Source organism: Pezoporus wallicus, unplaced genomic scaffold (assembly GCF_028554395.1).
Source record: "Pezoporus wallicus isolate ANWC-B61680 ecotype Strahan unplaced genomic scaffold, APGP_CSIRO_Pwel_v1 contig_6484, whole genome shotgun sequence".
Classification (NCBI taxonomy): domain Eukaryota; kingdom Metazoa; phylum Chordata; class Aves; order Psittaciformes; family Psittacidae; genus Pezoporus; species Pezoporus wallicus.
Genome location: NW_026638903.1, coordinates 2,791,952 through 2,809,312, shown reverse-complemented (window position 1 = coordinate 2,809,312; position 17,361 = coordinate 2,791,952). Strand labels below are relative to the sequence as shown.

Here is a 17,361-nt window from a genome sequence, read left to right as displayed (position 1 = left end):
AGCAGCAGTATAAACTGGTGTACCACAAACTCTCGTAAAAATTTTACACAGAAAAGCACCACTTTGGATACATAATTTTGGGGGAGGGAGTGGGGTGATTCTCTAGCTATTTTATGGCAAGTTTAACATGTGGTGGTTTATATTCTTTCTTGTATGTTGCTTAATAAATGTACCAGTCATTTTGCAGTTCTGTTTTTGTCTGAGCAAAATAAACTGAAATAACTACTCCTGATGCTGAATTTTGCATGCTAGTAAGGCATTGCATCCATGTGCCTTTGCCTGTCATCAGGCCACTCTGGCTAGTTAGGAAAATAAAGTGAGGCTTTTTCAGAACAGGGGAAGAGTCACAATAGTGGGAGCAAAATTAAATATACATTAATATTTCTGTGAGCTTCACTATTTGCAAATAATTGGCAAAATGGGTGGGAGCAGATACAACTAGAGAAGTAGAACTGGCAGAGGTTGTCGACTTGTGTTCTGAAGTCTGGAAAACATTAGGACAGTTTAGACGTCAGCTGTTGTATGTTTGTGTTGTCCCAAAATCAGGTTCTTCACCTGGTGTGCAGAGAGATGATTAACACAGAGTTGAGGTATTACATGTTCCAGTGTAAGTTGCTCTAGGTGACCTTGCCTTGGCACGGGGGTTGGACTAAGTGATCTCCAGAGGTCCCTTCCAACCCTAGTGATTCTGTGGTTTCATGTCTGCACAGAGATGGGTGCTAGGCAGTAACTGCCCAAAGCCAGCACACCCTCAGTCTGCTGCTCTTACACATTTCAAACCATGATGGTCAGTGTTTTCTGCATAGGTAACAGTATGTATCTACAATCTTCTAGGTTCTCTTGTCTCGGTTTAAGGACATGGTATATATTAATTCACTATACACGTTCCATAAGGGTCTCTTACCTCAAGAGATGTGATCTTTAGTATTCAAATAAACCAAGCTCCTTTAGGAACACAGGTACCTTCTGCTTTGCTAGGCTTTTCAAAATAACTTCTGCCTTCCTAACCTTTCCAAAGTTAGCTGTTACACTTCTGACTTACGATCCTGCTGGTTCATCTATCAGCCGCCCAACTCCCCTCAAGGTCTGTGAGTTTGCAAGGAAGCACAGGTTTTCCCTTCTGCCTGCAATTCCAAACTCAAGATTTCCAAGCTTTCACACATACAGTCCTTTACAAAATCTTAACTTCCTCATTGCCAGGTAACACTTGGAAGACTAAGAAAGCCCTGGTTCCTGGGGAAGTGGGGTGCCTACTGTCTCTAAAAACGCAAACCAAGCATATGAGTTACTATGAAGATAATCCCTCTCCAACACGTGAACCTGGGCACGGGTGCTGGACTGCTTTTTCTCAATCTCACTTGCAGTCCACGCACCTGCTCCAGGAAAGCCGTCATAGGGTGGCTGCTGTGTCTGGAGAGCACAAGACCAGCAGAGCCATTTCTACTACCATTCTCCTCAGTGTCTCTCGCCCGACCCCGTGGTGGCGCGGCACCGTCTCTCCAACAGGCCCCGCTGCCCCGTCTGGTCTCACTGGCACTTCTCCCCTCGTAACGCCCCAGAGGCGACCGGTGTCTGCCCCTCACCACCAGGCGAGGTCTGGCCTCTCCTGCCTCACGGACTACATCCCCCGGTACCCTCTGCGCCGGCGCCGTCGGCCTTCATCTACCTGCGGCGTGCAGGTAGCGCGGTGCACGCTGGAGCTGGTAGTCCCCGAAGAGAGGAAGGGCAGAGCTGTCCGGCAGTGTGTGGGGCTGAGCTGTGCGGGCCGAGGCGGGCGGTATGGACAAGCTGAAGCGGGTGCTGAGCGGCCGAGACACGGAGGAGCCGAGCGGTCTGGCTGAGGTAATGTGCCGCGCTCCCGGCTGTGGGGGTTGGAATGTATCAAAGCTGTCAGAGACCATGGGAAGGAGGAACTACAGCGGGCAATTAAGAGTGACCCGTCCCTGACTAGTACTTGGAAGATGTTGGAACTGGCAAGGAGCAAGGACGTCGGAACTGGAAAGAGGATGTCGATAGGAAAATCAGATAGACCTTTCACCTGATGTAACCGCAAGGCAAACACAGATGTGCTTGGCTAATTGCTTGGAAGCATATAGATATCGTGTAATCTTTGCAATAAAGGATCCAGCTTGCACTCTACCTCTGGGTCCGTGCCTCCATCCTCACACCCGGTACCTGCCTCCCGTCCTTCCGTGGTGTGTGGGGGAAACTGCGTGCTAAGGCCAGGGTGGTGGGAAGAGCAGGACCCGGGCCGCCCCTCAGCGCGGGTCGGTAGGACTGGTCTGTGTCGCCTCAGCCTCTCCCTGGGCTTCCGGCTCAACGGGACGGAGCCGGGCGGGGACTGCCTGGAGCAGTGGCTCCTCCGGAGCTGCACTTACTCTTACAATGCTGCGTGTTTTACCCCGCGAGCAGCCGCTGCCGGGAGAGGGGCCGTGGCTTCAAGAGGCTGGGTGTGAGAGAGAGTGACTCGGTCTCCCGAGCGAACCTCCGCCGTTCACGGAAGCAAAGTGGGGGAACGGGAATGTGCGCTTTGTGAGGGCAGGGAAACTGACCGCATTCCTCACTGTGAGGTTGATGAGTCACTGGCACAGGGTGCGGAGAGAAGCTGTGGCTGCCGCATCCCTGGCAGTGTTCAAAGCCAGGTTGGACGGGGCTTGGAGCAGCGTGATACAGTGGAAGGTGGCAGAGGGACGTGGAACTGGGTGAGCTTCCAAGCCCCTTCACACCCAGACCGTTGTGTGATCCCATGAAACCTAGCGCCCATCTGTTTGTCTGGGGAACTGGCGGGATAACAAAAGTAAAAAATACCGCCGGTGTCGGGACGGGCAGCCCCGTGTCGGTACAGACCGGGAGGGGCTCCAGGTGGTGGCTCTCTGACAGGGCTGCCGCTTGGCAGCAGCCCGCTTCCTACGGGCCGCTGAAGAGGGTGCTTAGAAATGGAGGCACCGTTTGAGCTGGGAAACAGTTTAGCATCTGGAGGGAATTTACAGACTTGATCTTGTATTAAACCTAATAAATAGGTTAGTAAATCTATTAGTGATAGACTCACAGAATGGTTTGAGTCGGAAAGGATCTTAAGATCATACAGTTCCAACCCCCTGCCATGGGCAGGAACGCCTCACACTAAACTATGTCACCCAAGGCTCAGTCCAGCCTGGCCTTGAACACTGCCTGGGATGGAGCATTTAACCCTTCCTTGGGCAGCCCATTCCAGTGCCTCACCACCCTTACAGTAAAGAGCTTCCTCTTTATATCTAACCTGAACTTCACCTGTTTAAGTTTAAACCCATCACCCCTTGTCCTGTCACTACAGTCTCTAATGAAGAGTCCCTCCCCAGCATCCCTATAGGCCCCCTTCGGATACTGGAAGGCTGCTATGAGGTATCCACGCAACTTTCGTTTCCCCAGGCTGAGCAGCCTCAATTCTTTAGCCTGTCTTCATATGGGAGGTGCTCCACCCCCCTTATCATCATCATCCTGGATTTGCTCTCACAGCTCCATAAGTGATAACTTGCACTCTATTTTTCTTCACATTTCTAGGTTATTGACGCAACTTCATTAGGCTGGGGCACCAGAGTGAAAGGCTTCATTGCTTGTTTTGCATTAGGATGCCTTTTCTCGTTCTTGGTAAGGACTTTTTGCATGATCTCTCCTGATACTGGAGTCTCAGGACCCCAAATAATTGCAGCCTTGCAGTATGCCACTGTTTGATTTTTCTGCATCTCAGGGAAGGCGTCTGACTCAGCTCCAGTTAGATGTAATGCACTAATTCTTTATAAGAACGGCAGTAAATGCAGTTTACTCTTGCATGTATATGATTCTGCAGTTTGGGTTTAAGTTTTCCTAGGACTTCTTTTATGCTGTGACATTTCTGGGATATGTTTATTTTGCAGTTTAAAAACAATATTAATTTTTCTTCCCTCTGTGTTCCTTTTTAGGGTAGTTGTCTGCTGTGGGTACCAAAGAAAGCGCTGCTGCTCTTTGCAGTGTTTTATACACTGGGGAATATTGCATCTATTGGGAGGTAAAAATCTTCTCATTTATATTGGCTCCCTAATAAAGATGAGAAAGTATAAGCAGAATTCTAGATGAGGGTGCATAAGTGGTAGAAACCGTTGTATTTGTGTGACAATATTTGCTTATGTGGATCACTGTCTTGTTGCTGAATTTTAAAGAACAGTATTTCCCCAGTAGTCCCCTGAAATGGTAATGTTTTTTGTTATCATTATTAGCAATGCATTCAAGGTAGAAGTTACTCATCAGTAAAGAAGAATCAAACTCATACTTTGAGCATTGAAGGCTTTTTTTTATTTTGTTGTTACCCCCCCCACACACACACCCCCCCACCCCAAGATATAGTAACTCTTTGTCATTTTGCATTTGGTAATGTTCTGTGTGTTGTGGTGAATATATCTGGGACAGTCTGTCAGGGTAGCTGTGTTTGATAAGCCTTCATGACCACTGAGGTTCCTGAAGCAGAGCCACTCTGACTGCATGACAGCACAACTGTCTGAGAGTGAGGAAACTTGGTAAAATGTTAGAAATCACAAGGGATGGAACTGGAAATAGTATAATAATGAGGCAGAATAACACGGTATATGAGGCAGAAATAGCACCTTAGATAAAACTTTCACCTTCTATAATTCTTGCAGTATCAATTACTAGAGCTCTTACATGAGGGCTGCAGATCTGGTAAGGCATCAGAGGATGGATCCAGGCCTGAAAACAGCCCTTTATATAGAGGAATTGAGCTGGATTACTGGCAATCTGCGCAGAGCCTCTGTGGCTGGTGGTTTTGAAGAGCAAGTTAAAAAAGCATCTGTTAAGATGTTAAGAATGATCTAATTGAAGCTGACCTTGACCTATACTTCTGGCTTGGTAGTTTTGCTCTGCTTAGTTAATTGTAACTGAACAAGTGTGAATAAAATTATAGTATAAATACCTTGCACAGAGAAAAGCAGAAATAGATTTTCTCATTGTGTATCCTGTTTCCTTGCCCCATGTGACTACATACAAAATAACAAAATAACCCTCCTTAATAAGGAATCTTTCCTTATTCCACTATTGCCTTTCTACCTCTGTGTTCATCTGGTTTTCTTTTCTACAGCACTCTTTTTCTTATGGGACCAATGAAACAACTGAAAAGAATGTTTGACCCTACACGTTTGATTGCTACTGTTGTTATGCTAGTAAGTGGCAAAGGAATCTATTTTAACTCATGCTAACTTCTAAACAATTTCCATTGTAAAGTCCTTTCACATGCATTGATCTGACATCTCAAGATGTGTTTGTGAGTGGTTTTAGTTGGTGGGGCGGTTTTGTTGTTTTTTTCCCTTAAAACATTAAACATCCTGCACATCTTCTATAGTAGAAAGGTACTCTAGCACCAGAAAACTACCTTTCTATTATGAAAGACTGAGCTGAAGCCATCTTGTTATGCTGCTTAATGAGAATTATTTGTGGCTGGCATTTGTGAACCATGCATATGCTTTTGAGGGTGCTTGAGGTCACAACATCATATTTTCATGTTATTTAAAAGATGAAAGATGGGGAAACTACTTTTTTAAATGTTGTACTATGGAAGTTGTTGGATATTCTGTTTTGTATAATTTTGCCTTTTTATATTCTACCTGATGTGCTTTAAAGAGTTGTGTAGATATTTCTACCTTGATAATTGTAATTTCCTGACAAAGCAGAGAGGGCTGCCTTGGTTACCTTGCATTAAAAATACAGAAATTGTCCCAGTTGGCTGATGGCTTCAGCTGAAGTCAGCCATTAGAATTATTTTTTTATCTTTGGAAGGTGGAAATTGTAACCAGCCTTCTACTGTGTGTGTGAAAATTGCTCCTAAGTTTCAGACTCTTGTTCAAAGTGCATGTGCTTCTTGGTCTTTTCAGCTTTCTCATTTTCTGTTGGAGAGTCTAAAAACTCGAAGGTGGTTTAAACTTGCATAAAACTGTCCTCCCATTTTCAGTGTGAATGTCTTTGGAGTGTATGCTAGGCATCGTATTTTCTCTAAACACCCAGAGAAGACTGCAGGCAACTGATAGAGCTTGTGAAAATGACCGTTTACTGTCAGACCAGCAGCAAGTAAGAAGCCTGCTGTGGGGAGTGTTTGTTTTGTATGCATTTAGGATGCCTGGAGCAAGGAGAATGCCTGGAAAGTTGTTCACTGGGATAAAGCCAGTTGTTAGATGTATGATGTAGTATTTCAACCAATATCCAAATCACCACCTTAAAACTAATGGAAAAACTATGTTTAACGTCAGTAGTTGTGGTTGAGGTGAAGTGTATTATTTTTTGTCTGTGTGTGTGTTACTGCTTTGAATATGCAGTACTAAATCATTTTTTACTCAAACAGAAAAATGCATGTTATAATCTTTAGTAGCACAGTGGTACATGCGTATTGAAAGGCTGTTAGATGTTGATGAAGGAAGATAAGTATGACCCTCTGTCACAGCTAAATGAGCTGTCATGTCTTAAAATTGAAAATAAAAACTTGAACTGAAAGGATGCTTCTGTTAAAACAGAAAATAATCCAGAGTGGCCTTCTCCCCCCTAAGGTTTTAACTTAGTAAAAACACAGTACAGTCCCCCACCCCCCCACCCCCCACCAAAAAAAAAGAAAAGAAAAGAAAAGAAGTGATTGTTTGAATGGCTGTGTTGGACTTCATATTAAGCAGGAGAGCTATGAAGCAGTAGCTGAAAGTTCTTGAAAGTATAGTGCATTTTTAATTGGTAAGAATTAACTAATGACATAACTTCAACCCCTTGGTAACCTTGAGAATCAACAGGAAATGTGGCATGTACAGAAACAGAAAGACTAGTTGTAACTGGAAAGCCTTACTTAGGCAAAACGATGCAGCGTGGTTTGTAAGTGTGACACCAACAAGTGTGTGGGATGAAGCAGAGACCTGCTGATATTGCAAAGAACTGTAGGAACCTCTTCCTCTTGTTCCTTATCAGCAATAAAATTACTTTCTGAAGGTACCGTGCTGATATTTCCTCATTGCTTTAATTTATTTCAGAAATGTAATAGCAAGAGCATTTTAAATAAGGGGAACTTTTATGCAGGATTGGATGAAACTATGAAATTATGTAGTCTGTTTCCATCTCTGTGGAGAAACCTGTTACTGTGTTACAATATCGATAAAAACTGTGGTTGTTTCTATGTTTAATAGAAATTCTTTATTTTCTTCTAGTTGTGTCTCATACTAACACTGTGCTCTGCTTTCTGGGTGAGTACTTGAGTGCTATATGTATGTATGGCTGGAGTATATTTTAAAAACCAGATTCTTACACTGTTGTCTCTGCCATGTTTCTTCCTCCCTCCCCCCTTCTCTCCTCCTCCAGTGGCATAAGGAAGGACTTGCTCTGCTTTTCTGCATCTTACAGTTTTTTGCCTTGGCATGGTAAGTGATTTCTTCCCCATGCACTTCATTTTCTATTGCACCTGACGTCAGTAGCTGAACTGAGTGGATTTTGACCTTATGTGAGTTGGGGTAAGGAGATTTTTATCTTGCCATCCTGCTAGGTGCAAAACAGAGCATGAATGAGAAGCTGACTTGTTCCTGCTTCTTGGTCTATCGTGCCATTTCAGAGGCTTAGGAGATGCAGCTCAGGGCTCCATTTCTGGGAAAGTTCCTTAGAAAGTGTTTAATTTCTGTCAGCTTGAAGTACACCTGCTTTTTTTCTTTCACTTTTCAATCGATTTGTTGCCTACTGTCTGGTATTCCTTGTACTTTACACTCTCCTAAATTTGTCTTGTTAAAAGACTTAGATATGCCAATCAGATTAAGTGTTGGTGTTCTTTAAGTTAACATATGCTCTATGTGATGTCACAGAAGTAATACAGAAGCTGATATGATCTAGTCAGCCCTTACCTGCCTGTAGGCGATGCAGCATGGAGAGTATTAGGTGCAAGAGAACTACATTTAAAATGCTTCTGCAGTATGTCCCCTGCTTTTGCCATAGTGTTTCACAATCTGGCTGGGCTAAGATGACTTGTAAGGATATGAGTTTCTGGTACTCACAAACTTGTATAATCAAAATGAAGCTTCATCTTCCAGTTACCTGTTTAGAGCATTGGAAGAGTTGTTCTTGTTTGTGACTTTTACTAAAATCTGACATAAAGAGTAACTTTAAAAATCTTTCTTCTTAGGTACAGCATTTCCTTCATACCTTATGCAAGGTAATCTTTCCTACTCCATTACTTTTTGTTATCTTGAAGTTTAATCGTGGAAACACAGAATGGTTTGGGTTGTAAAGGACCTTAAGATCATCTGCTTCCAAACCCCCTGCAATGGGCAGGAACACCTTCCACTAGACCAGGTTGCTCAAAGCCCCATCCAACCCAGCCTTGAATTCTGATATAACAATACAGAAGATTTGTTTATAGAACTGTTGTAATGTATGGATTTAGAAGTTTTTCTATGGTGGTGTTTTAGGGGGAGGAAATGCATGTAGTTGAACCTGAAAATGAAACTGAGCATCTTCTCTAGTGGGAGGACACAAAGGTAACAAAATTAGAGGGCTTCCCATTTAAAAAATACATAAGTGTGTGACCCCACACTGAACTTAAACTTTGCCTTTGGAATGCGTAAATGTTGTCCAAAATACGATTAGATCATTGTATTCTCCTGCGTACCTTTTTTTACCCTGTTCTCCCCCACGAGCACTATTCTGTGTTTGAGCAAGCAGTTCTCTATCCTGCTCCATCAGCACTGCCTCAGTAGAGGTGTCACCCACACTGCAGTTGGGTGGGTGCACGGTGAGCAGACCACTTGTCTCTGATGCATTCACGTAGTCATGCAAATTATGTGAGCGAAGTTAATACATGGTCAGCTGGTATTTAAAGTCCTCAGTGTCTGTGTGGTAGCAGCATGGAATGAGTCTCATCAAGCAGCATAACTGAGGTGACTCTGTTTTGTTTTGTTCCTTTCTTCTGCCTGTAGGGATGCTGTGAAGAAATGTGTTTCTGTCTGTCTGTCCTAACAGGAATACTGGATGCTTCACAAAGTTCTAGGAAGCATAGTAGAACTATGTAAAGATCACTGTGTATGTATTTTCCTACTTCTGTCTTAAATATGTGCCTTTTACCTTGTTAGAATCTCCTTGTGTTAAATCCAATTTATGCAATTGCTTGGTTTTCTGAGCAATGGTGTCTGTAGGACAGGGTGCTAGTGATAAAATGAAGTTCAGTCTGGCAGAAGAACTGGGCAGAGATCCAGAGTTTGTTACGATAATTCTTATGTAAAATTATGTATTTGTTTGATTTTTTCAAAAGTAGTAAGTGAAGTCTGTAAAATGGAGACCTGGACTCTGATGGGACTATGCCAGTCGAGAGGATCTCTTTTTCAAGAAAACCAGTTGCCAACTCCAACTGATTTTTTTTTTTTTTTTATGACAATTTGTTGTTTGGTTTTTTTTGTTTGTTTTTTTTTTTTAATAGCCTTATGTCACTCTTTGCACTGTTTGCCTTGGGTAATGGAATATTGGTATTCTTTCCTTCCTCTCCTGCAAAATTTTAGGTTTATGAGACTTCTAAAATACTTAATTCTAAATGACAAGACTGTTTTGGGAGTAAGTGTGAAATATTTGTGTCTTTAAATAAGTTTTTAATTTTCAGTTTAGACTGAGAGTGCTTCCTTAACATACATGAAAGGGACACTTTAATCTGTAAAAACTTTTTCCTTACAAAAAGCACATGCGAAATATGGTTAGTAGAATTTTTCATCTGCCAGGAAATCAAGTTCTTTGACTTCCCTAGAGCTAATGGCAGTATGGACAATGTAGGAAGCTGAATTTTTTCACATGAAGCAAAGTGCTTGCTTTTCTTTTCCCTCAGCTGTAACATAGAAACAGTGCAAAGCTGAGGGCATGATAGGTAAACTGAGAGAGAATTTGTGGTAAGATTTCATTAAATGCCCAAGAGAAGCTGGGGAATTAAAGAATACTGGTATGAATTTTCCCTCACTGGTCTACAACAAACATCTAAACTGATGTGTCTTGTTCTATCAGGTAGTAGATTCAAAACCTAATTTACATCTGTCAGAAGACCCATGTTAGCCTTTTATTAGGGCTTTAATAATGTTTACAGAATTCCTTTGTATAAGGGCAACTGAATGCAACCCTGATGCCTTTTACATTAATCTTTATTAAGTTTTAACTTCTCTGGGTGTTTCTGGAAAATGCTATGAGTAGAGCATACATTATTTCTCCTTCCCGTCTCCAGGGAAATTACACTCAGATCATCATTCCAGGATCATCAGCAGTCAACATAATGGAATTTGTCCTCTGGGGTTCATTTTTTTGAATGCTTCAGGTTGTGCAGGATTGTGGCACCCCAACTCCCTATCAGTTGTCTGGAAGATTGGTAGAATTGGGTGTGCTGAAGATTAGTTTTTCAACTTTCATACTCGCTAACTGAAACCTTTTAGTTGACTGTTGTGAGCACAACCACTTACAGGAAGGATATTTACGAAACTACTAGTAAGCAGTGGGTAAACTTAAATGGATTATTTCCTCCCCCCCCCCCCCCATCCTTTTTAAAGCTATAATTCCAGCTCTGCAGCTTTTTTTTTCAGGAAGAGAGGAGAACAAATCTTGACTTGATTTTAGCTTCCACATGAGGCTAAGCAATTGTGCCCTTAAAAGACGGGAACTCAAGGAGAGATGGCAAAGACATAAGGATCACTAGAGTGCCGCTAGAGCTTACGTTGCCTTTTGGTGTTGTATTCTGCTCTTGTGAACGTCGGGTGGTAGGAGAGAGTCACCATGGTCTTGCCAATATGTGAAACATACTTAGGGTTTGTCGCTTCATCAACAAGCAGTTTTAATTTAAAATAACTCCTCTATCAGAACAAAACTCTTCACATTCTTACTCGCTTATAAATAATTGTGTTCAGACTATTGCCAAGTTTAGCAAAAAATTTCTCCAGTTTGTTAAAATACTTTATATGATTATTACACAATCAGGGAGTAAACTAGTATGTGAATGCTCCCTCTTGATCAGTTTCAATCTGATTCAAATTATACCATTATACCACTTCTTTTTTTTTTTTCTTCACTGAAATGACTTTGTGTTAATTTTTGATATTGTCAGCTTTGGCTATCCGCTTGACAGAGTGCATGGTGGGCATTTCTGGAGATCTCTGGCTTTCTATCTTAATGTCCTTCAAGGCAGGAATGTTGTTATGTGCACTCTACTGCAAATAGAGATGTTTGCGGTTTAAATCACAAAGTTCTTTCCTTCCCAAAGTCCTTGCTTAGCTGCCTTAACTCAAGGCTTACTTTCCTAAAGAAACTTTTATGATGTTGGATGCCCATCTTTTCTGCAGGATTTGGTGTTCTACCGGAAAGCACATTTTGCCCAGCCTCACTGTTGGTTAACTTGTCTATCCACATGTTTTTTTATTATTTTTTTTTTTTGCAGTACAGATAATGTAACCTTATCCAAGGAGCTTTAGCACACTGCTCTAGCGTGAAATGTGCATACTGGGGACCAGCTGACTTTCCAGATGTAGTAGAAATAGAAATGGGGAGGGTGGTAGTCATCTGTTCCCAAAGTACTGGGATTCTATACACTGAAATGTAGGGATTTTTCATTACTTCCAAGTTTTGCTGGTTTTTGCGATGGAGTCCATTGTGAATGTTGGTACTGTGTGAGATGGTGTGACAGTGATGGCAGCAATTTCATCTTGCTTAGTATTTACAGTAATAAGATTGCTCATGAGGAACAAAGAAATTTCTGCACTGAGTTGAAATTGTTTTAAGAAATCATGTTTCAAAACAGTGTATTAGGCTTTGTGTGTGGATACTTACAAGGCAGGTTTGGAGGAGGACAGAGACTCTGCCATGGGGTGGCTTCCAGCTCACTGCAGGATAACAGCCTACTTGTGGGTAGACTGCAGCTGGCATGCCTTATATTTGGAGGCTTTGGCACTGTTGCTTACAGGCAGTTAGAAACTCGTGTTCTGGGACCTGCCTCATGGAGCAGTGTGGGCACTTGAAGCCCATCCCCTTGTGCTGTGTGCTAGAGATTGAAAGAGCCTCTGAGTTTCTAAGAACAGTTCCTGCTTAATTTTGGTACTTAATCACATTAATGAAAGCAAGATCACTGTTATTGTAGATTCTCAAATCTGAGGAGGAGGATGACATTTAAACACCTTTGTCTTAAATACTGATGTTTACAACTGTACCAAATACTGACCATGTAGAGCAGAAAGCACAGAAATGGTATATTTTCTTAAAACCACATGCCTCACTGTAATGTGACAACACTAAATGTTTTTACCAGCTGTGGAATTGTTTTGTAAAATAAAAATCAAACTCTGAAATTCTCTACAAAGTTTTGTACTGTTTGTACTGATCCTGTTTGCTGTTGTGCCTTTTCTAGGTATTTACACTATTTGATTTCTACATTGATAAAAAAATCTTTTTCCTAATTTAAAATTTTCTCTGTAATGAAGTGAAAGCTTTACTTACAAGTGCTGGGTTTTTTTTTTCCCCTTCAATAAAGTTGTCATTGCATTAAATGAATTGCTCTTATGGTTAATGTGAAGTGTCTAATGATGCTGATTCTGCAGATGATACTGGAATTGCTGTGTATTGGTTTGCTGGTTGGATTCCTTGTTGTTTTCTTGGTTTTTCATTTTGTTTTTTAAAGTGATTTTCTTGTGTAAACAGCAAAGAAAGTAAGGGGATCTCTGCAGAAGTACCACTGCAGTATGGCTGCTTCACCCAGCATGTGTCTAGCTCAACCAAATGCTTACTGGCATATCTGCATGTACATAGACAACTGGTTGGCACAACTTGAGTTGTTAAGGTGAGGATGATATTTTTATTATGTCTTTCTTATTTACCTCAAGAGTCAACCTACATGTGCCAACAAACTGTTGGCTTAGTCCATGCTACAGAGCAAATAATTATTGATGTTATTCTGTCAGCAGAGGTAAGAGTTATAAAGCAGTGTGCCTCTTTGTGGAATAAATACACCAAATACTGATGTACAATGTAAGTAAAAAGCCAGTGAGTTCTGAATGTGTTAAAAGTAAAGTTAGGTACAATGATTTTTAAAAAAAACTTTCAAAAAGCATTCCTGTTTGAGTTTATACCTGTTACGTATCCAGACACTTGCTGTGCTTGTAATATTCCTTGGCAGTGTTAACAGGGCTGTGCGTTGGGCTCTTCAGAGTACATTAAACTTTCATCTGATTGACAGGGCAAACCTGGGCAGTTGCATTTTTTTTGCAAGGGCAGTGTTAAGTCTTGTGTGCTGGGGGAGACTGAAGTTTTCAGTTACTTTTTTGTTGTTCTTCTAAGCAAGCTGGAAATTTCTGTCATTGGTTGTGTTACAGCACCTGGTCCCTGAATCCATTGATAAATATTGCAGCAGTGATGTCAAAACCACATTCAAATTCAGTGGCAAGACTTCCAGAAGACTGCTGTACTTATCTGATCCTTTCTCTTCTCTTTCCACAAGACCTGATTTGCAAGAGAAGGTATTTCATGGATGCAATGAGATCAAAGTTGAGGGTTGATGCTTATTACTTCTCCTTACTTGTACCTTTCCTGTTGACCTCGGTCTCAGTTGCTGTATCAGTGGGGGTACAGGCTTGTAAGTGCCCAGCCATGAAGAGCTGGAGATGCCTAAAGGGAACAAAATCCTCTTGTTTTCTCACTTTTCTTTAGAAAGCTTCTGATGACTTAGAGATGGAATAGTGTATCTAAGATGCCAATTTGGGGGATTGATATTTTTAAGCTAGCCTGTTTGAAACCCTTTTAAGTTTTTTTTGGGATCCCTTGTGGCACCTGTAAGAGAGCTTGTTCCTGAGAGTTTATGCTTTTAAAATGTCTTCAGAAGCAAGCGTGGAGACACACTTGCATGGTGTAAAAATGGTACCTCCAAAGTATTGGCTGGCCAACTTGATCTCACAGCAGCTCTTGAAGTGCTATTACTTCCAGATATGTAGAGTTAGTTTATCATGGGCAGATACTTCAGTGTTTTCTAGTTGTAACAGGATGTGACAGGCTTACCACTTCTGAGAGAATCAAATGCCTCAGCCCTGCAATGTGTTAACTCTCATAGTTAACAAAAAGTTTTAATTTATGCATCCAAGTCAAATGTGCATGTTTGATTTCCTGAATGTGAACACTGGACCTATTAATTTTGTTCTGAGATGTTGTAAATCAAATTTAAAAGTTTGTTTAGATTCTCTTAAATATTTTTATTACTTTCTCATCTTCAAAATGGGACAGGAAGAGTTTATTGCTCTAGGTGTTAATCCATGTCTGGTGATGGCACTGAAGATCTTCAAGCAGGAAAAACTAATTAGGGAAAGGTATAATTAGTGTTTAAAACTGAGAAACATTTATCACCAGCATGACAGCGTACTGGGTTGGCATGGCAAGGATTTGGTAGTGCAGCAGCTACAGCAGTGGCTTCTGTGAGGAGCTGCTGGCAGTTTTCCTGTGTCTGATAGAGCCGATGCCAGCTGGCTACAAGACGGACCCAGTGCTGGCCAAGGCTGAACCCATCAGCAATGGTGGCAGCACCTCTGGGATAATGTATTTAAGAAGAAGGGGGAAACCTGTGCAATTGCAGCTGGGGAAGAAAACAGTGAGATTATGTGAGAGAAACAGCTCTGCAGACACCAAGATCAGTGCAGAAGAGGAGAGGTGGTGCTCCAAGTGCAGCCTGTGGTGCAGACCATGCTGAGGCAGGCTTTGCCTCTGCAGCTCATGCAGGAACAGATCTTCACCTGCAGCCCGTGGAGGTCCCCACACCGGACTGGCGGATGTCTGAAGGAGGTTGTGACCCTGTGGGCAGCCTGCTCTGGAGCTGGTCCTGTCAGGACCTGTGGCCCTGTGGAGAGAGGAGCCTGCACTGAAACAGGTTTGCTGCAGGACTGGGGACCACTGGTCATCCATGCTGGAGCAGTCTGTTCCTGAAGGATGTACCCATGGATGGGACCCATGCTGGAGCCGTCTGTTCCTGAAGGATGCACCTCATGGAAGAGGCCTATACTGGAGCAGTCTGTTCCTGAATGACTGTGCCCATGGAAGTGACACGCACTGGAGCAGTTTGTGAAGAACCTTGGAGATGTTCATGGAGAACTCCCTCCTGTGGGAGGGACCCTACAATGGAGCACGGGAAGAGTGTGAGAAGACCTCTCCTGAGGCAGAAGGGAAACAGATAATGCATAATGGACCAACCACAGTTCCCATTCCCTGACCTCCTGCACCATTGCAGGGGTGGAGGCAGAGAACTTGGTAGTGAAGTTGAGCATGAGAAGAAGGGAGGGGTGGGGAAAGGTATTTTTAAGATTTAGTTTTATTTCTCATTACCCTGCTCTGACGTGATTGGTTAATAAATTAAAGTCATTTCCCCAAGTCAAGTCTGTTTTACCTGTGAGCATAATTGCTGAGTGATCTTTCCCCGTCCTTATCTCAGCTCATGAGCATTCTGTTTTCTCTCCCCTGCCCAGCTGAGAAGGGGAGATAGAGCGGCTTTGGTGGGCGCCTGGGGACAGCCAGGGCTGACTCACCATGCTGCATCAGGGGTTTTTGATACTTATTTAAAATCATTATTTAAAATTCTTCCCTGTGAGGGTGCTGAGGCGCTGGCACAGGTTGTCCACACAAGCTGTGACTGCCCCATCCCTGGCAGTGTTCAAGGCCAGGCTGGCTTGGGCTTTGAGTGGAAGGTGTCCCTGCCCTTGGCAGGGGAGTTGGAACTAGGTGATCTTTAAGGGCTCTTCCAACCCATATCATTCTATGATAATTTGCAAACACACACACACTTTTTTTTTTTTTTTAACAGGTTGTTCTGGAAAGCCTCCTGTGCCTTCTGGGCTCAGAATTAATCTCAGTTATAATCTCAACGTAGCACCAGCCAGGGAGGTACTATTCGAATAAGCTGCCTGCCTCACTGTTAGAAACCTACCTGGTGGAAGTTATTGAAAGTGTCCCCTCACCCCGGACATTAATGAAAAGGCTAATCTTCTCTAAGTCTCTTCTAGCCTAGCAATCTCTTAAGGGGTGGATCCATGATTAAAAAGCATAAGGAAAGCAGCTGTCTTTTTATCCTCTCTTAATTATTCCATGGTAGTTGATAGGTGTTGATTTCCTGGGAGTGTCATGGTGATGGAGGTTATATTTCCCTGTGTTGTTGGGACTAAATGTTCAGAAGGGGGTTAGTTGTTTGAATGCTTTAGTTGGAGCTTAAGAGATGGAAAAAATGAGTGGTGTTCTCTGCAATTTCATCTGATCATGAAGGGCTGCCTTTTATTTGGAAACATGCGCCTAAAGGCCAAAACAACAGCTATCCAATGTCAAGGCAAGGAAGGCCTCTTTAATTACTTTTTTTCTTGGCTTTGTTTTTTTTCTTTCTGCTGTATCTCACCAGCTGGTGGCCAGGAGGCTTTTAGAATGAGCTTAATTAGAAAGTTGAAAATAACACCCTGCTTTTTCCTGCTGTAACTTGGGGAATAAACTCCAGTAAGTGTTGCAGGATTGTTCTTCCACTGCTCTCCCCAGCCCCCATTGCTTCATTTAAAGATATGAGTCACTAACTGTTATTAATAAATCCTGGTCATGGCTAGAGGTGATTCTGAGTGCTGTACTTGCCTTTTTAGCTAGTAAGGGTTAGTTCTGACTGGCCATGAGCCACGAGGAGTCTGATCTCTGCTCAGAAGAGTCCAGCTCTCCCCACTGGGCTTCAGGGAAAGTTTACAACACTGCAGGTTTTGTACATGCATCTTTGCTCCCTCTGATGTCCTTACTGATTTGCTCATTTAATTAAACAGGGGACAAGTGCAAGATGGGTAATAAATAATAATTTGGCCCTGCTCTCTCCCATGTGTGGTGGTAATGATTGTCAGTCACCTCATTACTGTATTACTCTGTAAGTGCAGCTACCTTTTCTTCAAATGTCAGGTTCAGGGAGCTCTAACTTCCAGCCCAAGAAATAAGCCACCTACATAACATCACAAATTGCTCCTAATCTGAACTCTTACAGCTGAAACACCCTTCCCCACGCTAAAAATAGCAACTGGGCTATTCCCACAAGCCAACCACAGGTAACTACTCTCATTTTGGAAAATGTTATGGTTGGAGGCATCCTGAGCTATGGTAACACAGTTATAAAACTAGAATTCAAACTGTATGAATGCCAGGTATTTTAAGAGATTTGTGTTTTGGGGTGTTTTGTTTTTTGTTTTCCCCTGGGACACAAGACTGAAGCATCATGAACCTTGTGTGAGTGATAACCATAAGCATCCAAGTGTAACTTACTTTTAGTATCTGAAAGTGCATTTTATTATTGTGCAGGATGCAAATTTTGGTATGATACTCCAAAGC

At 42.5% G+C, this 17,361-nt stretch overlaps 2 protein-coding genes across 2 annotated transcripts in view; both read left to right on the top strand.

The window, feature by feature from the left end:
- The first annotated feature begins 1,636 nt into the window (after window positions 1-1,636).
- On the top strand, window positions 1,637-9,098 carry SFT2D2 (SFT2 domain containing 2). The gene is made up of 8 exons (XM_057413030.1): window positions 1,637-1,842; window positions 3,541-3,627; window positions 3,939-4,024; window positions 5,108-5,189; window positions 7,203-7,238; window positions 7,354-7,412; window positions 8,162-8,191; window positions 8,955-9,098. Exons 1-8 carry the CDS (start codon window positions 1,780-1,782, stop codon window positions 8,992-8,994), a joined length of 483 nt encoding a protein of 160 aa, XP_057269013.1. The 5' UTR covers window positions 1,637-1,779; the 3' UTR covers window positions 8,995-9,098.
- The window catches only part of TBX19 (T-box transcription factor 19), a 24,991-nt gene continuing 16,582 nt past the window's right edge, over window positions 8,953-17,361 (top strand). The window contains exon 1 of the mRNA XM_057413028.1: window positions 8,953-9,057. Coding sequence (XP_057269011.1) covers window positions 9,007-9,057 — 51 coding nt within the window. The 5' untranslated portion in view covers window positions 8,953-9,006. The remainder of the gene's footprint in view (window positions 9,058-17,361) is intronic.